This window comes from Pelmatolapia mariae, linkage group LG23, assembly GCF_036321145.2.
Source record: "Pelmatolapia mariae isolate MD_Pm_ZW linkage group LG23, Pm_UMD_F_2, whole genome shotgun sequence".
In the NCBI taxonomy this organism is placed as follows: Eukaryota; Metazoa; Chordata; class Actinopteri; order Cichliformes; family Cichlidae; genus Pelmatolapia; species Pelmatolapia mariae.
The window spans coordinates 21,527,689-21,553,786 of NC_086246.1; the positions used below are offsets into that span (position 1 = coordinate 21,527,689).

At 40.5% G+C, this 26,098-nt stretch overlaps 1 protein-coding gene across 3 annotated transcripts in view; it reads right to left on the reverse strand.

Moving 5' to 3' along the window:
• Nucleotides 1-26,098, reverse strand: part of LOC134620840 (neural cell adhesion molecule 2-like) — a 381,750-nt gene that overhangs the window by 103,800 nt on the left and 251,852 nt on the right. For 2 of the 3 annotated variants that reach the window (XM_063467151.1, XM_063467150.1), the window contains exons 2-4: nucleotides 22,539-22,613; nucleotides 9,296-9,502; nucleotides 943-1,086 (exon numbers count right to left, since the gene is read on the reverse strand). In XM_063467151.1, the coding sequence (XP_063323221.1) occupies nucleotides 943-1,086; nucleotides 9,296-9,502; nucleotides 22,539-22,613 (426 nt within the window). The remainder of the gene's footprint in view (nucleotides 1-942; nucleotides 1,087-9,295; nucleotides 9,503-22,538; nucleotides 22,614-26,098) is intronic. The other variant, XM_063467152.1, reaches the window with a different exon arrangement.

Here is a 26,098-nt window from a genome sequence, read left to right on the forward strand (position 1 = left end):
CTGTATCGGTCATGCACTAGCCTAATACAGTTAAATATTTGTGTGTTATTTCAAATTTATCCCAGTACAGGTCTTACAAAGGGGGAACTTAGCCATAGATGCTGCAACTAAATAAACTAAGTGACATTTTAACATGGTAGTCTACAGGGATTAGGTATTAGGCAGGTAGTTTTCAGCACTGGAGGCTCCTACTTGTGTTTTGTTAGCCATCTTCTTCTCCTTGGGACTTTGCACATTTGTGGGTGTGCAACTCAATCAGCGTGATACCATTGACAGGAACGATGTATCTTGTTATTCATGCACAAAGTAGAAAACTGCTCTTTACTACTCTCAGTGGACAAAAACTTTTACCGGGATTATATTATATATGTTACTGGCCTGTTACCAGTTAACCTAATCACTTGCAAAATGTTCCTGCAGCTGTTTCTTTTTAGCATCACTTAATCGCCCTTTGCCACCCCTGTTGCAGCTTTTTTTGAGACTAGTTGCTGCCACCAAATTGAACATGAGCAAATATTTTCCTTAGAATGGTGCATTTTTCTCACGTTAAACACTTGATATGTTTTCTGTTTTGTGCTCACAAGATTTGAAAAACTTTGGATTCTACTTTTATTTATATTTTTACAGTATATAGCCTCTCAAATTTTGGGCAATTACAACTCAATTACTTTTAAAGAACAGTCATTGATACTGATTTTTGATTACCTACTGTAATTCAGACTTCACATCCCAAAACATAACTTTATATTGTGTCCCTGATCTTGAGGCCTTCTGAATACCTTTGAGCTAACTTAACAAGCCATTTTTTGTTTGGTCACTGCAAATGATGGAGCAGTAGGATGTAATTTCCCACGGCAATTAAAAAAAAAAAAAAAAAAAAAAAAGCACCAAGAAATGTAATGAAAAAAGCCTATACGTGAAATCAGGGGGGGCAAAACTTACTGTGGTGCTCCTCAGTGATCTCTTTGTCCTGGTAGTACCACACCACCACGGGCACCGGGGAGCTAATGACATCACACACCACTTCTGCTGTCTCACCATAGCGGAACTCCTGCGGTGACTGAACATCCCGGAATGTCAGCCTCTCTGCAAGATCAAACAAGATGGAGATTGAACGGCTTTTTTTCCCCCCTCTGAGCATTCAGAACAGACAATTTATTGCAGGTCTGAACATCAAAAGGAAAATAAGCAGAAATTGTTGCACTTTTACTGCCCTGTTAACTATGACTGTTTGGAGACAGAACATAAAGTTAGGGCTTTAAAAAATAGTTTCCTTCCACTTGTCTTCATCTTCGCTGTATCCTGTGAGGAAGGAGTTTGACATTTTAAAGTACTTTGCTGTATTTCTTGATAATATGGGTTTACGTGTTAGGGTGACCTACTAGCTGCTCATCTTGTGGCTAGGCAAGAACAGTCCCTGCAAAGGTACAACAGCTTTTTTTGTTTCGAGAATAAAACTCTTGAATTTGTAAGTATACAAGAAAAAATGCAGCCATTATCTGAAATCATGAAGTCAAGTAGCACATCTGAATCAATTTATAGCCTAATTTGCAAACAGATCTGATGGTAAGGAAAAAAAGCCATCTGTGATTTTAGCACAGAAGCACCACATTATCACATTTCTGCAAAAATGGGGAAAAAAAACAACACGCTGATATGGATGACTTAATAGCTGCTATCCACTAGTTCCTGTTTCTCTTAAATAACTTCATAATTTAAGTGAACATTTGATCTTTTTTGCAAATGTAACCACCCATCCTATTTCTTATCCAGTAATTGGCTGCGGGTGGTATGGCGGTACAGTGGTTAGCATTGACATTGCACAGCAGATGGCTTCCAATTCAGGCTGACGACTAGCTTAAGCGGTCATTCTAAATTAGCCGCAGCTCTATGGTATTGCATCACCTGGCTCCACAGTGGCATTGTAAAAAAAAAAAAAAAAAACAGCAATGAAAGAGAGTAAGAACATAATTTTTCCACTATGACAAACTGTTTTTTTGATATAAACCATGTTACCACAACGTTTTATTGGGTACAACAATAAATTTAAAGTTAAACAGATTTAACATAAGATTAGTTAAGAACGACTGCCAATGCTGGAATTCATTCTGAGTATGACATCAATGTTTTGGGGTTTTTGTGTTTATTTATTTTTTTCTTTGGGAATCGTCCAAGTCCAGTTTTTTGGATCAACAAACCAACAAAGGGATGGACAGACTACAGACAGGATAGAAGGTGAGCATTCCTTCCATGTCTGAAGAACCAGCGAATGTGAAGTTTGCCAATCAGATCCACCTCATCCAAGACACTACAAACATAAAAAACCCAGAGTTTGAGGTGTCTTAACAGGACTTCACATACAACAGGTGACATCATTGTGTCAGTGTGACAGACCAACACTGCTATCCATAGGAGTATTTCAAAACTATAATATTATACAAACCCAACGTGCACACATTCACTGTTGACATTCAGTGCTTGAATTCTCAATAACACCCCTTGTGTGCACAACAACCACATTATTAAGCATAGCTGTCATGTTAAATAATGCCCATCGGTTCCCACTGAAAGCATTTGGAAAGACACGCAGGAGAAAAATTATGCACAGTGCAAACTGACGATGCGCTTTTACTCTGAAAATCAAACAAAGCAAAAGCTTAATCCCTCTTTGACTGTTTTTCTGGGACACAGATAAGGCAAGTGTGATGAAACAGCACCAGGTGACAGCAAAAAGTAACTCGCTTTAACTTGCTGCCAGTCATAAAAGAATCAATGAGCAGAGTTATTCTGCAGCCTTACTGTTTGCAAAATTAGACAAAAGCACAGGCAGGCTTTGATTCACTCTATCTTGGTTTCAGCATTCTTTAATAGGTTCCCCTTGGTGCTTGTTTAAAGCTGTGTCCTCTTCCTGGCAAACATTGGGTGTTTTACGAGGACGCTGTTCTTGGACCAGCATTTCCTCACAAAGATCTCACGCGAGCTCTCGTCGAACCCCACTTTCTTTGGCTTTTGATGTGTGTTCGGGCTGGCTCTGCTAGCGCCGCAACCACCTGCTATCACCTGCGTGCTATATTGTGAGGGTGTGAATAAATCAGCTACAGCTCCTCTATCAGTCCCTTCCCTTAGTGAGGCTTCAGCATTAGCATTTTGCTCTGTGATTTATGCCAGGCTGCTCCCCAAAATGAGCTTTCACTCCCCGGCTGCATCCTCCGCCTGTGAACGTGTCTGGCATCTCAGTGTCTTCATTAACTTCAAGGATGCCTTTGCGTGATTTTGTCATTCACTCCGTTGGCTTCTTATCATCCACCCTCTCCTCCATTTGTGTTCTTTTTATTTGCAAAATCTGCTTTCTCCCCCTCTGCCTCCCTCTCAGGTTTGAACACTTCTGGTGTCACTTGTTCCTTCTGTTTGTATCCATTTCCTGTCTCTTTTGTAGTCGTGCTGCTCTACAAGAGAATCAGTAAGGGAAACATCCTCTCTAGAGTAACACTCTACTGCACACTTGACACTGGCGAATTGAGAATGTACTCAGTACTCTGAAGTTTCTTTGCTGTCGTTCGTAGACACATCACTGCAAAGATAACTGTCTGATAAGCGGACGAGCCAATTTCCCTGGACCTGTCTCAAATGTGAGACAGATTTGTTTCTGTGTGTTCCGGCCAAATTAGCTGGTTTTGGAAATTGAGCTTGTGCAGCACTATTGCGTTGTCCATTAATAAACTAATAGGAAATGAAAGAAGCTGGCTTAGACATTGTACTGGCTCACTCTATAATGACTATGACTTTTCTGTCACTGAATACGGTTGAAAACAGCACCATATTACACCAGCTAATTGATGTTGTGGCTTTTGCCACCAAAATAGGTTTTCATCTTTTTGTGACAGTAAAGGGTTTATCTTGAAATAAGAATCACTTTGATGCTTATTACTTATACTATTTTGACTGCATAAGTCTGGTTATGCTAACAAGTACAGGTAAACTGCTTGCAGTACAATATAAATACCCTGATGGTGTGGAGGGTGGAACACTATTATAGGCCTTAATGGATCCCATTTTAGTTGGGAACAGAGGAGGGATTACTAACTATTTTCGGTGAGTAAAAGGAGATGAGAATGACAATTACTATGCTACCTAGCTAACAGCTAGATAACATGTGTTACATGTGACCTTGCACTTCGTCATTCTTCATTAGCAGAAGAATTTACTGCTAAAGAAGTTGCATAGGTTCACGAAATGTGACAGCTGACAGACAATCATGGTTAAGCTGATATTTCAGATAAGAGCAAAACATGCCATGCTCAACAGGTAGAAAAATAGCTGTAGTGCTTTATTGAAACTGTATTTATTAAAACATTATGGATGTACATCATATACGGTAAAAACAGAGTTTTTCTAACAATCAAAGTCAATATTTGGCATGACCACCTTTATTCTTTAACAAAGCCTGAACTGTCATAGCCAGGTTTTCTTGTGATTTCTTCAAATAGTCTTCAGGAATAGTTCTCCAGGCTTCTTGAATGACATTCAAAGTTTAAGATGATCCCATGCTGCTTTAATAATGTTGAGGTCCGGGCTCTGGGGAGGCCAGTCAATGACTGATAGTGTTCCTTTGTGTGTTGTTCTATCCAGCTCTGATTTTACTGAATTGACAGTGTGTTTGGGATTATTTTTGCCAATCAGAAACTTTCCAGATGGTATTGCATGTTGGATCATAATGTGATCGTAATTCCATCAGTTTCACAAGATCTCCAACACCATGATTGGATTCATTAGTCCATAAGACCTGTTGCAACTCATTTTCAGCCTGTTTCTTTGTAATTTACCCTGTTTCTCTCCCTTAAGAAAAGCTTATTGGCAGTCACTAAAGACAACTTTGAAAAACCTCCACAAATATGACTGGCTACTTGTTCAGAAAATGAAAAAAAAAAAATAGGAGTGGCTCAAACTGTAGTGCTAGTATAATAGTAACCATACTGCATTACACTGAAGTACTACCAGAAATCGAGCTAGCAGGCACAGCACACAGAACAGCAATGTTTTTGCTTAAATGGCAATCCTAGCATGCTACATTCTCACATTGACAAATGTACATGCTAACCAGATAATGTTCTTACGGAGAGCATCAGTGTTAAATATGTTATCTTGATAAAACCTAAGTACCACTTTCTGTAGCTAATTGGTCATAAACCATAGTGCACAAGAAACACAAATTTTGAAATGACTATAGTTATAAAGCAAATTGGTTACTTAACATTTCTTGTTGTTTAGGACTCAAATGTCAAAATTTCATGGCAAGATTTGCTTTTAGATTTTACAGTTCTAATTAAAATCAGAAACACTAACCTCACTATGGCTTTGGTGGAAAAAACAGAATCAGAGGATCCCTGAATTAATTATGTGCTATCTCAGGGAACATGTGTGTACTAAATTTAATGTGAGTTAGCACAAGATTGGACACTAACTCATTGCTAGCTACTGCTTTGTGTGTCTATGAACTTCATCAGACTGTGGACCAGCTTTTAATTCCAAACTGATCTCACAATCCGTGCTGCATGATTACATCTGGCCATCATAGAGAAGTCAGCAACTGCTGAGAAGATGTCAACACTCGGTCTCCCACAGGTCATGAATTTCATGTAGAACATGTTGCAGCACGCAGGTCTGTGCACCGTGCAGAGGAGTCCTCGCCTGTTCCTACTGTGTGCTGGCAGAACACCTGGCTGGATTTTAGGGTGGTTTTCATCTGCCTGCTGCTCATGGAATCTACACTGAGGACCCCAGTGAGTGATGCCTGGTTACCATGGAAACAATGGTTTTAGGGAATTGGTTATGTGTTGAATGAGGCAAAGGCTGAGTGGTGGCAGGTGTGATTGAAGCTGTGATGTCTCCCCTAATGGTTCGCTGGGAGAGGATGAAAAGGCAGCCACGCAGCAGGTGATGATTTCCAGAGTGTGTACATATAATTGTGTGTGTTTGTGTGTGTGAGTGAGCTCTGGAATCAAATCCATGTACCTTGGCGTTTTCTCCAATTAAACTTTGTGTAGACTCCTGATCAAAGACTCACACCTCAGAGGTCACTTGGCTCTTATGTAATCTTTTGTGTTTGTAGCTTTTGAATTATAATCTTTGTTCTCTCACCTGTGAACAGAGTTCTACCTATGGTCTTTTTTTTAATATAAACCATGCTCTCGCAAGGATTTTGTAAATAGACTAATAAAAAAGCTTAAAGCTTGCATTTCAATAACCCACTTTAAACTGTTGCACTTAATGACTTCACACCTTGATTGGACACCAAATTCTCTTGAATAGCAGAAATTACCAGGCTAATGCTAATTCTACTCACAGATACAGCCATGGATACAGTACATGACTAGGGCTGGGCCATATCATACTGTTCACGGTAATACCGGTATAATGTTGGGTAACGATAAGAAAATGAAATATCGTGATAGAATATGGGTAAAACGCGCATGCGCAGTGCCTTTGTTTTCATACGCACATGGCGGAAAAAGCATGGTGGCGACAGAGAATGAGAAGGGCGAAAGCGGATCGTTGAATGAAACGGATGAACCAGAATTGGTTTGGAAAAATTCTGCTACTTCAGTGGTGTGGAACTGGTTTGGCTTTCGTCCGTCAGATACACAACAAAGCACTATTTTTGGTAGAGCATGCTAGCGGGCCGTCATTATTACCGTGTTTTTTGGAAAATACGGCACACTTAAAATCAATCCTTTGATTTTTCTGAAAATCGACAGTGCCCCTTATAATCCCGTGTGCCTTATGTATGAATTCTGGTTGTGTTTACTGACCTCGAAACGATTTTATGTGGTACACGGCGCTCGAAAATCTGTCAAACGTTTTAGTACGACTTTGCTAAGCTACGAACCCGCACCGCTTGATGGATTGTTGGAACATTATGGCTATCGTAGGCAGGAGCCTCGCGGAGTGATACGTACTGTGCTTCAACATAATATTACCGTATTGTGTGTGTATAACCTCTTTTTAAGTTTTGTGGATATTATACATGGTTATGCTGAGGATATGTCGGCCAATTTCCACTGGAAATGCCTTTTGGTTAAACTGTCAGCAAGGAATTTGCATTTGCACTGTTACATTTTTATATAACTTTAATGCACATAAAAAACAGCTGCTTGTTTAAGTGAAAATACATTGATGAGTTTTTTTGCACTAATAAAGTTCTGGAGTTGTAAAGTATTTTGTCTAGTGTCAATTATATCATCAGTTGTATTGTTATCGCAAATTTTCAAATGTATATCATGATAAATATTTTGGTCATATCGCCCTGCTCTATATATGACCTACCTTTTGGATCTGTTGTTAGTACAATTAACCACACAAATTTTGAGACAACTGAATTTAAAATGTTCCAAAAGGCATAAAGCCCACAAAGCAGAGTAGTGAAGTACGGAGTACTGAACCTATCTTTTAGGGTTTTTTTCAGATTAAATAGAACATAATATAAAAAATTAAAACATGTTAAAAAGACAACAGCCCGTTTGGACCCAGAAGCAGGGCTTAAACGTCATCACCTAACAACTGGATTGTGCTTAGAAAATGGCTAACAGGTGCAGCGATTTATTGACATCTGTACAAACATACATGGAAACGCAGTATATAAGGAAAAACAGAGGTTGGAAGTGAATTAGGTGTGATCACCTTTATTATTCAACACAGTTTTTCTTGCAATTTCTTTAAGTAGTCTTCAAGTACAGTTCTCTAGACTTCTTGAAAGACATTCAAAGCTCTTCCTTGGATGTTTCTGCCTTTTGTTCTGTTCTCTGTCAACATGATCCCGCACTGCTTCAATAATGTTGAGGTCTGGGCTCTGGGGAGGCCAATCCATGACTGATAGTGTTCCACTGTGCTTTTTCTATCCAGGTGTGCTTTTATTACACTGGTAGTGCATTTGGGATCATTTTCCTGCTACCCCCCGAAACTAATGCTAATGAAACACTTTCCAGGTGGTACTGCATGGTTGATCAAAATTTGCTGATACTTTTCTGTCTTTATAATTCATCAATTTTGGCAAGATCTCCAACACCGGTGGTTGAAACGCAGTCTCAAACCATGACAGAGCCTCCACCGTGTTTTAGAGATGGCTGTAGACACTCACTGTTGTACCTGTCGCTTGAATTCTTCCCTATAAACTGATGATTTCTAAACCAAAATTATCCAGTTTGGATTCATTGCTCCATCAGACATGTTGCCACTGATAATCAGCCTTTTCTCCCAGTTTGCCTTCCTTGAGAATTGCTTCTTGACAGCCACCCTTCCACTGAAATACTTTCTCATGAGGTTTCAGTGAACAGTGGATGGATCAGCTGAAGGGCGAGATGCATCTCTCAGGTCCTGTGTTGGGGTTTTGCTGGTCTTTTCTTATTTATGTCCTTTTCTTAAGGAAATAACTTTTAGATACTGTTCATCTGCTGTAGATAGTTTTTTTTAGGCTTGACACTTCTTTTGTCCTCCACTCGTCCAGTGTCCCCAAACTGTTTAAGTGCACACTGCACATATGCCAAGTTTTCAGCTAATAGTTCTGGGAATGACTTTATTGGTGTAAAAATGCTATTTTATGCCTGTCAGGCTTTGTTATCTTGAATTCTTTTCCACTTAAATCCGCATAAAACATGTGTTTGTGTTTTTTAGATCTACATTGTAATTTTCTCTAAGTTGCACAAAGCTCCCTGCTCCAGGAGATGATCTTAGTGAAACCCACATGTTTTTCTCGTTTTATTTCTAAATTAAATCACAGCAATAAGCTAGTGGGGTTTCAGTCGGATGTCTTGCTGAACAACACTTTAAAGATGCAAATTCACTGATTACTGCTAGAATGGAATCAGTAAAAAAAAAAAAAAAAGCCTATAACCACCAACACTATTTCCTGGGCAAAACATTAAGTTTTTGCCCAGGAAATAGTGATTGGTCAGCAAGGCAGGTAAGCCTCAGTGCCCGATCTCTCATTATTCCTGACAGGATCTAAGTCCTGTGGCATTGCTAGCCGTCATTATAATTTAATCACAAGAATCAGTCTAACTCACACACTCACACACAAAGTCAAAGGTACACATAAACCTAAGATGCATGTGCACACACAGAGAGCTAACGCAGCTTGTGGCTGTGGAGAGGGTGAGAATATGAATCAGCTGGTTGTCCTGGTGATCAAAAGCTAATGTGAGATGTTTATTCTCTCCGTGTCCTCATGTTCCAGTTAGGAAGCAAACACAGAGCATCTGTGGGTAAATGTGTCAGCTTGTGTGTGTGTTATCAAGCTTACGGTAGATCTCCAGCACAACGGAGGCCTCCTCGGTGTGACCACTGACATCGGTGGCCTGGCAACGGTAGATACCCGCGTCTTCGATGATGGCATTATAAATAACGAGCTTGGATCTGGATGCTTCTGTGTGGAGCGCCATTCGCTTAGAGGCCACGATGCGCTCGCCCTGGGGGTTATACCACTCCAACTTGACCGGCTCGCCAATAGCTAGGAGCAGAGAGAGAAGGAGATATATCAAATAAACTGATTACAAGGAGTGTATTTTATTCTGTTAGACCAGCAAAGTAAAGATTATGTCACAACCCAGCATAATGTTTACATTCATTCGTTGAGAAAGAGCAGTTTTCATGATTACTCACATTCAGACATGAGATCTATAAAGAGGGCAGTTTTAAGTGCACTTAAATACTTTGCACCTTCTTGACCTTCAGCAGCTTTATGTATTTCAAAATGAATCCAATGAGAAGAAGCTGCAACAGTTTCAGCAGTTTAAAGTCTCAAGATTGCTTATGAATATACCAGATTGCCCTTGAGTACCATTTACTTGGCATGGCTATGCCGGAAGACTCAGCCTGTAGCAGATAACTAAGTTTGCTCACAACTGTGTCCCCACCCACTCTGTAAAAACAAGCTTTTACAGAGTGAAACTTTTACAACTAGGTGAACATGCACACCTAATGCAGGGAGGAAAAATCTGAAGCATCCACAAACCGAAAATGGAGTAGTCCAGGTAGCTCCACAGCAACTAACATTAAAGTCAACTTGAATTTTACAGTCATGCTGAAATAAAAATCAACAAATTATTTTAATTGGAAACATGAAGGCTGCAAGCTGCTTCAGACCTGCTTAAAAATGTTTTCTGGAAAATAGTCATTATTATCCGAGTTCAAAAATATCAAAGCATTAAAACAACAAAGTAATCCAATTATTGTACTTAGTTTCAGCTGATTCATAAAATGTGATTCAGCCTCTCAAGTACAATTTTCATATTTTTGTAGGTTTCTTTTAACTGGACAAAATGACCAATTAGTATGGGTGCAAAGTAATTGCTATTATGCTGTAGGGCACATCTTAGGCTTGCTTTTGACCTGTCAATGAACAGCCCATTGTACCCAAAAGACTTTCAGCATCAAAACAATAGTCAAAACCATCAACCATTTCAAAGACTTTTCACATGATGCCTACAAAAAGAAAATCTGGTTGCTAGGAAGAAGTTTTCCTCACTGAGCCTAGGCTGAAGCAACTCAACTGCTTCGTTTGGCAGATCCAAAACTCATACTTGGTTATTTAACCCTAGTTAAATGAATAACTAGGGGAGAGATGAGCTACTAGAAGATGGATCTTCAAAGTCCTCATCATTAGAACAGTGTGCATCTGGAGACAAAATATAATAAGACGCTTCTCTCTCATCAAATAAGCGAACAGAAATGTTTCTATTGGTATTTCTATTGGTTTTCGTCATCTAAATGTGATACAGGTCTCATTGTGATGGCAGGTTAGCGTAACTAAGTAACTGTCGTCACCCCCAACTGGTCACAGGAGATGTATGGCCCCTCCCTGAGCCTGGTTCTGCCATAGGTTTCTTCCTGTTAAAAGGCATTTTTTCCTTCCCACTGTCACCAAGTGCTAACTAATAGAGGGTAGTTTGATTGTTGGGGTTTTCTTTGTATTGTTGTAGCATCTTTACCTTACAATATAAAGTGTCTTGAGGCAACTACTAATGTGATTTCATGCTACATAAGTAAAATTGAATTTAGTTGACAGATGATTTGGTTTTTGAACTGCATCCAGAAATACTGATTTAACAAAAGTATCACACATCAAAGTGATTCTGTGGCTCCATCCATGCCACCAAAACCCAAAGCTCTTTGTCTTCCCCATAGTCCACACTTGGTTTTCGACACAACCTGGCAAACTGAAAGTGCCCATGACTTGTCTTGGTCGCCATTTTTATGCTAAAATAAGCAAAGTACACCTTTTTTTCCACAGAATCTGTGACAGTTTCATCCTGTTTGGATGTAGTGAAACATCCACAAATACAGCACAAGAAAACTTTTGAAAAAACATGATGCAATGAGCAAACATGAGGAAAAAATGAACATTACTTTTTGAAATCATTAAAGAACAAGTGTTAGGTTTCATATAGCAAAAATGACACAGGGGGGCCAAATCCCAATTGAATACCCTTTATTTCATTAGATATTACATGTGAGTACTTTCTTGCTACCGTTTGGTTTGCTCTGCAGAGCTGAGGACCATCCACTGTCGTTGCTGGAACTAGTTTAGCGAACAGACGGGCTGAAATTACACGATTATGTCATAATCTTGGATTTACATGGCTAATAACTCTGTACAGGAACAGGGACATATGCAGTCCATAAATTCCACTCTTGTTCCTATGTTTATGCACAGCACTCCTGCGATTGCAAACACGGATAGAGGCTTAAACATGGGTGCAAGCAGTAGGCCCGCTGAAAAGCTAACCTGAATTCTGATTAAAATGGCGCCCATATGCACCTTGTGAAACATGAACTCATCTGGCTACTGTAGGAGATGATAGAACCATCTGCCCGCAGCAGGTGCTGCTTGCCTGTAAATTCTGCAAATAAAAGTGTCAGTGTGGAGGGCCATTACTTGGCCCATCAATCAGCCAGAGACTGGAACAAGAGAGGATACAGATAGAGGCTTGTCCAGTTAGGAAACAAAAGATAGAGGAAGAAAAGAAGTGGCAGACACTGTTATATCATATCATAATAGAAAAACGGCAGTATGACCCCAAAGAGGGAGTAGAAAGCAGACAGTCAGAATTCCCTTTCCCCCCCTCTCTGCTACTGTCTGTAAGATGCCCTTGAGCAAAGCTTTTATCATTCAGGTGCACAGCAGCCTGCATCAGAGGCCTGCAATGGCTCAGCTCACAACAGGCAGGAGCAACTGTGAGGGGATGGCTTCAGGTATGACTGGATTTTTGCTAGGGAAATATGCGGATTATAAAAAGAGCAAAGAGCTTAGATAAAAATCTATATTAATGGCTCACGAACACATGAAGGTACATGATGACAAAGTTCCCTCTTGATATCCATGCTTCCAAAATGCCGGCTCCAGCTTACATACCCCAACTCCGATCATCATCACAGTGTTTCCAACAACCATCAGAATTGCATGCTTGGCGTGTGCTGCTCATTAGTTTCAAGGCCAACAAATCTGATGAGGCAATCAAACACGAGTGTTGCTCAAATCACATTACAGCACCGAGCGTCCCGGGCTTTCCGACCGGAGGCTTGTGGGGAGCAGATAAGCGTCTAGCATCCCCGCGGCCGTCTCTTTATACCTGTTAGAATCCCAACGTTATCAGTGCTTTCCATTTTACAGTCTGTTGACAGCAGAGACAGTTAAATATGCTCACAGTGATGCAGCTAGTGTGGTGACAGGCCATTTGCTTCACAGATGATCTGAGAAGACAGGAGTGCAGAGCGTGATGCCCTGTTTTCCACGCTCAGCCCTGCCTCCCCTCTGTGCGTCTTTACAACTGCATGAATAGCTTGTGGAAATTTTCTGTCGAACAGCTCTGAAAATCTGCATAATCTCTGGTGTTATTACTGATTTCTGCTGGAAGACAATGACCGTCTCTTCTAAATGTTGTGCAGTAAGACAATGATCACTTTTTCTACCCGAAACGTCTACTGCGGCGCCGTGATTGAATGACAGCTTAATCCTGAAAATCACGAAGTAGTGACACTTCAGATGGAACCGGGACAAGCGGAAAAGCTTTGTGTCCTCCTTGGCAGTGAGAGAGCAGCTGAAAGAAATACCGAAGCAATCTCCTCAGCTCCTGCACAGGGTAGATTATTGACTAAGGAGGCCTCTTGGTGCCAAAATTAGCTGAGCACAAGCCTCAACACTCTCAGATTCCCACAGCACCTGGCATTGGGGTCTTGGTAGAAATTGATTTAGGTCTCCAGGGAAGTAGATAGCAGCAGAGTAAAAGGCTGACCAGGGAAAGAATCTCACCGGTCAGCGTGTTTATGTGTGCCGCTTGGTATAAAAATTATTGGTTATATATCTATCTCTGTCTACTCTGTAATGTCTAGCCACTGGGAAAATGCAGGTCTACTGGGACGAGGGATGTGGCCCTCCCTGCTTTGGTTATCTGAAGAAAACACGGAGAAACACAATAGCTGCTGGATCTCGGCTGGCTACCGAGGTTGCTTTTGTAGCTGTCTCCTGTCTTCTGCAGCAGCCAACACTTGTTCTGGCTCTCTGCCACTTCAGTCACATGGGAGGTTAACCACACACCTAAACACCCATTTATCCACTTCCTTATTTGTCACGCCATGAGTCCAGGTTCATTTCAAATATGCTGTTTGTTTTCTCCAACTGTAAAAAAAACCCCAAAACTGGTTACAATGTTGAATACTAATAAAGTCATAATTATTTTGATGACGCTTTGATAATGACGCTTAAATTTGTTTGGAAAGTCTTGCTGACATGATTGTGCTAGTGTCTTCAAATAACAGGCAATAATTTCCCAAGTTTTAAGAAAAATACAGCTTCCTGAATGGACATTAATGAGACAAAATGTTTAATTGACATTTTCAGGCACCTCTCATATCTTTTGCTTGAAAAATGAGAAATCTGTGAAGCAATCTATTGAAACCTGACAAAACTACATGGAAATAAAGTGTATAACTACTCTTTATGTAGTCTTCAGGAATAGTTCTCCAGGCTTCTTGAAGGGCAATCAAAGCTGCCTTTTGTTCTGTTCTCTGTCAACATGATCCCACACTGCTTCAATAATGTTGAGGTCCGGGCTCTGGGGAGGCCAATCCATGACTGATGGTGTTCCACTTTGTGTTTTTTCTATACAGGGTATGCTTTTACTGTATTGGCAGTGCGTTTGGGATCATTGTCGTGCGAAAAAATAGATACTTTTCATCTGCTGTAGATAGTTTATTTTGTTTAGGCCTGGCACTTCTCTTTTCTCCTGGACTTTTAAAAGGACACATTACACAACACTCTGAGACACGGCAAGTTTTCATCTAATAGCTCTTTGCTGGTGCAGGAAATATTTGCACCAGCAAATGCAAATAAAAGATATATTTAGGGGCCTGTCAAACTGTGTTAGCGTTGGCATTTTTAATACATTCAAATAAAGTCAACTCAAGAAACTGGAATAAATTATCTGTTTTAGTGACAGGCTGCTAGATACAAAACTAGTTCTTTCCAAGTTGTCTGTTATGTGTAGACACAACACTGTTTCATTCCTTGAGTTAGTTTTTGTATGCTTAAATGACTCATAGGCCAGTTTGTTAAGCGAACAAACTGGCCTCAAAATAAGTAAGGAGTAAAGAGCCAACGTCCAAAGGAAAGTTGTCAATGACTTTCGGAAAACCTGAAGAACTATTGCTCAATATCACTTTAAAAAAAATGGCTCCTTCGAATCAAAATATAAACAAATCAGGGGTGACTCAAGACTTCTGCACAGTACTGTAAGAAGGCAATAAATCATGAAGGTATGTTATGAAGGCTGTTAATGTTTACTGATTGATTGGAGGTACACTACTTACTGCAACTACTGGTCATAATGTGAATAAACACTATGCAGTGTTTAAAGATGGCTGTTGTAGTGTAAAGTCTAGCAAAAATATATGATTTGAGCTACCAATGCCATATGCCGCCTGGTGTGTATCTGTGAGCACTGGCAAAAATGGTGGTATTTGACTTCATGGCAATGCAAACAGTTTCAGAGACCAGTGAGATGATGAAAGATCATCTATGAAGTTTTAAGTTTGCACAGCAGGTCCATGGGAGGTTAGCATTTTATCTTCTGCTGCCATAGCTACTAAATAAATAGCAGAAATACATAATCAACCAGGTTAATGCACTTGACTAGTCAGTGGCATTTCTTCAAAGACTGAGGTTCACCTACCTTGATAAAAGGTCCAACGTTTTGCAGTGGGCTCCTTTGCAACTCTCCCTCAGAGCCTCATTGAAATGAATAAAGGGGCTGATTTTTTTTATTTAATGGCATGAATGCAGCTTTATGCTGTGAACCCAATACTGACACTGGGAGTCATTTCAGTTTGCAGTTTCTGCATCATGTCCCTGGTAAAGTAAACAGTGGCCACACAAGTACTGGACACAAAATATTTTACTTTTAAAGAGATAAAATAAACTAATCTGAATATTTTAAAAGGAAAGTTTAATTATGGTTTGTAGATACTGTGTTAGTAATGTTTTTTAATGTAGCGTGCATTTTTTCCAAACCATTTCCTCAAAATGTATAATTACCATCCAAACCAATCTTCCCATTTGGTAATAATCCTTGGCTTTCTCACCTTATTGTTTTGCCAGTTTCCTCCAGTTCAGCAAAAAAACTCACACTTCCTGTTTTCACGGGTCCGGGACTGCATTAGCAAAAAAACAGCCCATTAAAGTAGCAAACTGTGCATGAGGAATGATTAAATGAGGGAGTTTTTGGCGGGTGTTGTTTTTGTTTTTAAAGGTACATGCTATTAGCACTGTCAGTCGCCAACAATACTATTTGTACCTGGGATGAATATTCAGTGTGGCTATTTGCATCCATGTATAGCACAGTGTGCAAAGCACGACAGACACAAGTATCTACCGTAGCCACCAATGCTATTTTCATCCACACACACATTGCCAGAATGGCTTTCCAAAATATGGTTAATGTTGTGAAAGGGTTTATTTTAGCCCAAAGCCTGATCTTTTCCTGAATGTGACAGGTTTCTTTCATAAGCTTAAGCAAACCATGACTGGAATCATGAAAATTAAAGTTAGAAAAAGAAAATAAGTCAACAATGACCTTTTGTTTTCATATTGGACACAAACCAAAGTCTCCTGGGTCAAAGCGTCTTTGTTGGACCCATCCGTCCACCCAGACCTTCTCCCTATCACAATTTTGTAGCTCTATATCCTTTTTACCTCGACTTTGTGAAACTATGCATGCAGTCACTGATTTGTGTAAAAGTGTGCAAAAAAAGTGTGCAGTGAGGTATAAAGTCTAATAGCTTTCATATGACTTTTCTGGTCTAGGTATAAATAGATGCTCCTTTTATAAAAAAATATTGGTCTTCATCTGTGTCCACCATTTACATCAGCTGGCACTGTTTTGGATACATGACATGTTTTTAAGTGTGGAATTACTTTAATTCTAGATATTTGATATTGTGTGCATTGTACACTGATATTGTGGAGAGCTATTTCTACAAAAAACATTCATATCTCTCAGTTTATCCATTTAGTCATTCATGTTTTTTTGCTTTTCCTGACCTCTGAGATCTTCAGGTCTTCGCTGTCTCCCGTCAGTTCATGGCCTCAACTAAAAACTCCACTGAATGTCATTTTTATGGAGTAAGTTTAATGAAAGAAAATGTGCTTAATTTATTCTTTTGTGTATTAATAAGAGCTAATTCTGCCTCTCACATTCTCTTTTTAAAGCAAAGGTCAGTGAATAGACAGGACTTCATTTACTCTCAAGTCAATGGTCTATGTTTTAGAAGAGTTTGGTGAAAATGCCAGTGCATTAACGATCTATGTGATAATTAGCTGCAATAGAAATACTACGAAGGTCAAAGTTCACAGGTCTAGTCATTCTTGACCTTTGTAGCAGCAGCTGAAGACAGGATAGAGGAGCTAAAGAAGATGTGAAGGGTGAAGGCAACAGGAGTCTCCAAACTGGCGGAGTGTTTCCAGCAGATCACAGAAACGACATCAGGAACAGAAATGTTCCTGATGTCAAGCTCCCGGGCCTCTGGTAGAGGACCCGAGTTTGAAAGATAAACAGACCACCTGCAGGACAAATGATTATTTAACACAGGACCAGCAGCCTCCTTAAAGGTGTCTTGTTTAAGTAAGGCATTGCTCTTTCCTAATAACTTTAATCCTTGCATATTATTCGTACTTCATCCCTTCACAGTATAATCCTAGTCAACTTTAACCTGGGCCATAAATTTCCTCATAATAAGTGTCTAAACTGGACTTTGGGCATTGATAAATGGATGGTTAACCCTTTGTGAATATTTCATAGAGCAGGGAGAGTACATTCCAACACTCATTTTGGTTTATTGGAGAAAACCCTCAACTATCGCAAAAAATCATAACCTGTTGTACGTAAAACATGAAAACATATTAGTCATACTGCTTTAAATATAATTAAAGAACTGTTGGGATTTATTATTGAGTGATGTATAAACCTTACAGCTGTTGAACACTGTCCTCATTGCTATATCATAAAAATCCTCACATCTACAATAGCGTCTGTCAGCCGCTCCCTTATTAACAAAGGATCAGCACAGCAGGGTCTTCATATTTGATCTTGCAAATATGTCGGATCCATAATGTTCAAATGCCCAACCTGATGGAATAAACAAACTGTTCTTTAGGTGTACCATAAATGGCCCCTTCACATATAAAGTGATATGCACAAGATTTACTACAAGGTTGAGTGCATGGACAAACATTTTTGTCACACTAGCCACTTCTGATATATGTGTACAATCTGCACCTGCATCCTGTAATTCTTCATTTTTTAGTTGTGCAAATGTACAGCAGTTGTGAGTGCTCCCCGGACGGCACACTTGGACTGCACTTCGTTTTGCTCTATGCAGTAAAAAAGCATTCATGCGTGCCACAGACCATAGGGAATAATGGGTTTCAGAGAACAGCGGTGCCAGAGTAGCAATGCATCTCAAAGAGGCTTTATGGTGTTTTACTGTTTCACTGTTTCAAGATCGCCCCCGTGACCCTTCAAAGACCAGCAGGTCTCTGCCTCAGTGGGAACTTGGGCAAATGTAGTGGGGACAAAGAAAGTTCTCAAGGCAGTGCCGAGGTCTTCCTTGAACTCTGTCACCGCTATGCCATAACAAACACACACAGACACTGCATGTACAGTTTCCCTGAAGGAGTGCCTAAAACCACAATTATCTAAAATATATATAAATAGGTATGGAGCAAACTTGAGTCAGGTTTGCTCCAGATCTTTTGACTCTGTCAACAAGTTATTCAAAACTTAGCTGATGAGCTTTATCGGGTATGTGGGAATGTGGTGGGATCAGACATTACTGTAGCCAGCAGCAACACCATAGCTGTGCCCCTATTCCTAGACCGCATCCTTCAGAGGGCGCATTTGAAGGCCGATTACGTTACAGCCAGGCGACGAAGGCTGCTCCAAATGCGTCTGACAAGGAAGGATGGGTCGGGTATATCCTTCGTGGAGCAACCTATCCCAGAATTCATAGCACGGGCAGCCAATTCCAGTTTCCAACAATGGCAGCAGCTGCTTAGTTTTAATATTACTCTTTCTGGGTCACAAAATAAACTTTTAACATATTTTCGGGGGAGAATGTAGCTGTGTAAACTTCAAATATCTGCTCGATTCATCAAGACATCACATATTTGCAAAAGTGCTCTGACGTTTTCGGAGACGTCTGTTATCCACCAGCTCGATAGCTGACTGGGAGGTCGAGGCTCACTAGAGCCGGCGAGAACACCGGACTCCCAGCACATCGTTTTCAGATCCCAGGTCTTTCGCTACTCAGGTTTAACATGATATATAAGTCAGCTAGATAACTTAAAAATGTTATTGTTTGACTTCAGTGTTTTATTTGTTCCTGAGTAAATCGGTTTGGCTGAGCTGGTGATGCAAATCTGAAGGCTAGACCGTCCCATTTCAAAGCCTTCTGGCCTTCTCGGTCTTCGAAGGACCCGGCCCACGTAGACCACAAAGGCCGGGTCCTTCGAAGGATGTGGCCTAGGAATTGGGACACAGCTCATGACTATAGACAGTAGACTGGGTTTCATGTTTCTAAGCACTAGCTGGTGCATCAAAGTGCATGACATCTTATTCCAAAGTAATTAAAGTGACTTTCCTAATAAAAAAGTAAGAACAGAACTCTCAAAAATTACGCGCTCGTGTTGGATCCCACCGAGCTGACTGCATCTCCTTCGACTGGGAAAGTTGTGCAGTTTGTGTATTGCATTAACAGCTGTTTCATGGACCAGCATGGAGTTGGTCCATGTCAATCAAATGTAATTGATGCACACCTACACAGCCACGCGAAGCAGAGCAGCTGAGTTTTCTTTTTCATTTTTACTTGAAATTTGTTTGGAGAGTTGGAAATCTTCTTCTATAGGCTGCTCCCTTCCCCACTGTCAGCACAGTAGATCATCATCTGCCTCCTTCTCACCCTGTCCCTACTATTCTCCGCTGCCACACCAACCACAAATCACGATCTAAAGAAACCGCTAAGAAACAAAGCCATGCCATGTATCAGTGTGGAAAGGCTTAAAAAGCCATTTCTGAGGCGTTTTGAAATGACTGAAATTGATAAAGTTTCAGCTGAAATTATTTAAAAGAAAGATTTGAGATCAGACATGAATAATGCAAAAGCACTGACATTCAGCCAATATGATAAAAAGATTCTTCCTTCAGGCTACCACGTTGACTCATAGTTGACCTTATTTTGACCTTTGCTTTAATGTCTTTAAGAAAAAAGAGAGGTTGTGCTCTTTTGATATAAAGAATGTGTCTATCGGTAACCCTCTGGCTTGTTCTTCATGGCAAACTTTTCAGAACAAGAAAGACAGGCATCAAATACACAAATCACTTCAACTCACATTCTTTTTGTCTTTTTAAAGAGAAACGTACTCATTGCTGCTCTCCAATCCGTGAATCAGCATACGACACAATTGCCTCTCTGCCCTTTCTGATCCTTCCTTTTATCGATATTGACGTAGGCCTGATTCATTCGGTGCTACGTGGTGACTGAAAGGTAAAAAAAAAGTCACTTTACTTGTTTGCGGGTGGGTCTCAGTTTTACTGAGCTTTCTCTTTTTCTTGCCTCTCACTGTTTCTCAGTTGGCAGAAATGCATGTGAATATGGTAAAACTCAGGCTCGGCGTGGCCGCCTGTGGTGAAAAAGGCCAAAAGAAAGCAGCGTGTGACACAAACACCTCCTCCCATGCACTTTGACAGCGGATGGTGGCAACTTATCTCCCACCTACATCTACAACTCTTTTTCAAAGCCTTTTCCATTCTTCTCACTTCTGAGCTCTCCACAGCGAAAGCTCCAACTTTTCAATCTCTGCCAGTTTGATTCCATTCGCCTCGGTTATTTTTCTGTTTTTTTTCTGTCCCACCGAAGCTCCTATTAGACTTCGATGCCCCCTGGATGCTCCTCCCAGTATGTGTCTCTAGTCCCTTTGCTGTTAGCTCCACACTGAGTGTGTTGGCAGGACAGAAGAGGCAGTCAGCAGGGGACGGCCTGGGCTGCCAGAGTGTGCCGCCACCCCACTGAGCCACTGGCTCCCACCATCGGGTTTTTCTGCTATGTTGATATAACGTTCAGAGAGGACAATGAGAAGGAGGAACGGTAAGCCAGGAGCATCCCCCCCGCCCCCGTGTGGATCGAGTCACAGTGGGGTCAAAGAGTCCCTCTCCATATGGAGGTTATGGATTGTTTTATGTTATCTGTCACACAAACAGACATTCATGAGCAATGATATAAGACTCCCCCCGTTGCCTCCAAACAGTCACGGATACAATACATATGCATAATATTAAAAAGAGACCCTTTATGGTCATTTTCAGCGTCCTCCTTTTACTTCTTTGACTTTTGCACCATCATCAGATCAAAATAATGCTTGTTTATCTGATACTGGGCTGTAGTAAAGTGAAAGCCATTTTATCTCTTCTCCTTTTAAGGTGTATATGATATCCTCATTTTGGTATTGTCCCTGAATGATCATAATAACATCGGTCTAGGATCAGCATTGCTACTGACCAATCACATTGTTGCTTTGGAGTGTTGAGGAAAAAAAAAAGAGGAATTTGGTAAGCATTTAAATTCTTTGTTAATTCATACAGTATAATAAATATGTTATCAAGTTAGGTTTGCTGTTAGCCAAATTTAGATCACCCAGGATGGTTTGCTAGTGAAGCTTTAGCTAACTTCTTGGCTAATGCTAACTGAAAGCTCAGACAATGTGATTGGTCCAGTGCAATGTTGATCCTAAACCAGCTTTGTTATGACGTAGGAAAGGAGTGTCAAACATAAGGCCCGGGGCCTAGAATCAGCTTGGCAAAGACTCCAGTCCGGCCTCACAGGATGGCTTTAGAAAATGTGAAGACGGGCTTAACTTTGTGGACTCTTAAATGTATTTTAATAACCTTTACAGCACTTTCTGCTGATAAAGAACTCCCCAACAGCTGTTCATACTACAATAGTAGTTCCTGATTTTTCACTATTGACTATAAAAAAGTCTTTTTTTTTTCTTTTTTTCTTTTTTTTTTACAGTGGGTCTACAAAAAAATGAAATTTTTGGGAGTTCAGTTTTGTAATTACAGGACATAATCGGGTCAGCTTGTTTGTCTGTATGTTAACAGTCTAGTGTTCACAGTTTTTAAGATATCATTTTCGATGTTTCTTTGATGGTCGACATCGATAACAGCTCAAGCTCATTTAATTTTGGTGAAAAACAAGTCAAGGTCAAAATCAATTTTTGCTACCAGTTTGTTTTGGATCAATAGACCTTCGGGCACATGAGTTTGGCTAAGCATTTGAGCTTGACCTTCACAAGGGTTCACCACACAAGGTAAAAGTTGACCCTAAAAAAATATTCTCAACAAATCATATCACGTAATACATCATATGAATAGAGAGAGCTGTACAATACATGTTTTGTTTTTTCAATATGACACCCTACATCATCACAATAATGCCATAACAGACTGAGGTCCTCATGTTGTAATAAAAGCATCAGCAAAAGCAGGTTTCAGTACAGCCCCTTGTCCCTTGAGGCGAGTTGGCCTCAAGTGGTCTGGTTTATTACAGTTTAAGCCCAAAAAGTTGTGCTGACACATTTCTTTTGTTTACTGTAGCAGCATTTATATATGACTGAGGTTTACTGTTGGAACTGCACTTTATTTTCTTATGTTAAACTGGCTTAAATGTGTAGTTAAACATTGCACAAACAAAAAGGGGTGTTTGACCGGTCTGGCCCACTTATGATCAAAGTGACAGGAACAAAGGATCAACACAAACACACGGATATCAGATCGTGTTTTCTTTTAAAACCAACCTTTCTTCTGATTGGCTCTCATTCTGCACTCATGATGTCACAAAGAGCCAAAGGAGGGAAAAAAAGTCTCAAAGGAAGAGTATAGAGAAGTTTAAAAAGAATAGCTTGTGCAGGTGGGGTGGGTGTCATGCCATTTGTGTACCTGTGCAGATGAAGAACTTGGACTCTCCGACACTTAACTCCACTTTGTTCAAGGATATAGACACCTGCAAGGCGGCTGTAAGAGAACAAAAGAGAGACAGAGGAAGAGAGGATAATGGATTAGTTATTGCAAGTGAGACTATAAAACACAAAGAAGTTTCACATTTGTTGACTGGATAGACATAATAATAGAAAATTGCTCCCAAAACGCATCACCTTCCACAGCAAAGTGGGCGTTTTCCGTCCCTTTTTAAGAGATTCTGTTGCATTATCTGTTTGCATCACTTGTGTGTCGGGCTTACGTGCATGAACCCTTGCCGTATAAAAAAAGCGTTCCTCAGACGTGTTTTTGGCTCGTTCTTGTATAAGAGGCATTGTCAGAGCTGAAAAGAACAGTTTATATATTCTTATTCAACTTTAACTGCTTTTCAAAGTTTCCGTTCAACAGAACAACAGACGGCTATTCCGCCGCACAAAGCTCAGAGACAGATTGGCTTGATACCTTCTATTAGGCACATGGCTGTTTGTGACAAGCTTGTCAGTCAGCCTCACAATGAACGGGATTCCTTTCAGCCTGAGGTAATGCTATTTGCTGTTATCTCTCTCGACAATGGTATATGAATCGAACAACAGTGCAATGCGGGATTTTAAAAGCTCAAAACGAGCAGAAATCGGCAAATAACTCAATAATGCCGGTGTTTTCTTTGCTCGCAAAACTTGTCATGCAAGGCTTTTTACACCCTCGCTAAGATACACCAGACTATTGTGTGTGTGGGGGGGGGAGTGCAGGCAATATGCTGCCTGGAAGACACAGTAAAAACTTGCAGCCGGTGGCAGTGACAGAGGCAAACTACAATCAGAGGCCATTTGTCTGTGCTGGTCCATTGTAAGTGGCACTATAATGCCGCACAATAGGTGATCCAGTGAAAGTTTTTAAAGGCTGCAGTGAAAGGCAGGTATCTGAATAAGTGTCTGCCTGAAGTATGTGAGACTGTGTCAAAGGAGGAAAACGGGAGGAGGAAAAAAAATAAAATAAAGCAGGAGCATAGATGCAGCTCAACAGCACCGTTGGAGCTGAGTGTGTCTACATGTCTAATGTGATGAGCGGTGATTGGCAACTCAGTGGGGAGAGGGTCAATTTTAGGCCAGGGCCTCTCGACGCAGCAGTAGTCACACGGCATCGTGAGACATTTTGATGAGCCTGTCATGTCTCAGCTCCTCGTTCTCAGCCCTTGGAGCTGCGAGTCTAGTTAGAATCAAAATCAAACCCCACACAGATACAAACACACACAGGCGCACACAGGCACGCAGATGAAGGCTGAATAATACTCTAATGGATGTTAATTCTCTCTATAACACTGGGAACTTAACAGGGCGGCTGTCAATAATTGAGGAAATGATGCAATGATTAGCTGCAGCTTCTCTGGGGAGAATGGCTCTAACCAACAGCAGCGCCACACTCAAGCTGCTATCACCGGGAGAACTCTGTCATAACCGGGTGCCACCTATAGATGGCAGTAAAGAGGCACTGCCACATTTCCATGGTGGGGGTAGAGGAGCAGCTTTCAATACATTTGATCGTTTCTGCAGTGCAGCTCGATTGTTACGATGTCAAACAGTCAATGGTGGAAGTTCAGAGACTTAGTGGGCTCATTTGTATCGGAAGGATTATTTTCTTATGGTGTCGCACAATGAAAATTCAATAGAATTCAATAGAAAGTCCATTCCACTTGCAGAGTTTGAAGTAGAAACAATTACTGTACCGCTTTCACACAGAGCTATAATTTGTATAAAGTACAGTTTTTGTGCTTAGTGTCAACTAACTTTGGACTCCACTGCTAAATAACAGAAGCTAAAGTTTGAGCATGTTTGGTTGCTTCACCAGCATCTAGAATTCAATTTTTTAAAAATGTTTTTCAGCTCTGAGCAGTTCATTTGCCCACTTTGTGCCATCATTGTGGCAGAGGGAACATCCATCAACAAGACACTCAAAATAAAAACCACGTGACACCTGTGAGTACATTTAAATTGGCCACTAATTGCCTGATGTGAAAGCACAGTACACTTCAAACATACGTGTAATTAGTCTGGAGTATAGCTACACACACCGCTACTGTCTACACACACATATACACACACACGCATTGTTTCAAATGGATGCAAATGCTATTCTTAGGTTGATTAATCATGTCTATTTAACCCTGTGCCCTTCCGCACCACCTGCCTTTGACTTAAAGCAGATTCCAATCAGTGCTTCTAGCACTTTAACGGTTTTCAATTATTAATTGATTCTGGTCTGTTCTTGCTGTATGTGATTGATCACATAATAAGTCGCTCATAAAACTCAGTGGGCAAAAGAAAAATGGCCTGATTTTTTTTCTCCCCATGCTGCTGGAATCGTTGGTGTGAATCATATAATTAAGTCGAACCTGGGGAACATTAGTGTTCAGTTGGCATTTTTGAGCTAGAATGCACAACATAGAGTCCACACGGTGGCTATACGTTGACATTTTAATGAGAATGCTGACGGGATTTGGAATATGACATGGGATGGGAGAATTTGTTTACTCAACACTGTCTCGCCTGGAGGGGACACAAAGAGACATGCTAATTATATCAATTTTCAGGCATGGAATGTTTTTCGGCTGCATTCAACCGGCTTATTACAGAGCTTGGGTCAATACGTTATGTGCCTGGTAGCAATTATCAGCTCCAATTATTAGCTCCTTTGAGAAGCTTTGGAGACAAGCAAAATAAGACAACAAACAAAACCATTGATTGCCATTTGTAATGTGTCAGAGGTGGTCAATACTATACATGACTCGCCAGCTTTCCTAACAACAATGAGACATGATTAATTCCAGCATCAGTTATGGTATCTGAACCCGGCAACAAAGGTGAGAAAAAGCACAATGTTTGCCTCAGAGTTGCTGGATTAATACACACAACTGGCTGGTCATAGTACTCAGGAGCGCTACTGAAAAAATACAACCTAATTTTAAAAAAAATGAATCATAACTTTCTTGTGAAAAATTAAGAACATATTATCCTCTCCCACTTAAAGTGTTTGCCAATACCCTCCTAAAGATATTTAGAGGGTATTGGCAAGCAGAGGGTATTGGTCCCAGGTACCCATGTATGTGACACTAATGCAACATTTTCTTCTTGGACACAGCTGCACCCATGCTTGGCACTGAAATGTAGCATGAAGCTCAGGAAAGTTGAGTACAGTAGAAAATGCTCCACTAACTTTTGGCACGTGGCTGTCACAGCCTGGATTCATATGTGACTGTAGCCCACATGTTTGCATTCAGTTTGTGGGAGTACAAAGACTTGATTTTGCCAGATGCATTCAGCATTTAGGACAGCTTCTAATGACCGTGTCACTTGGTAATCTCATTTTTGCAATAGCAAAAACTGACAACCGATAGTTGCAGACTGAAAACCTTTCTCATTAGGTAAATCAGATACCATCCATCTATCTATTTACTTACACTTATTTAGTTCAGAGTCACAGGGTAGTTGGAGGCTATCCCAGCTGTCCAGGTACTGTCCACCCTG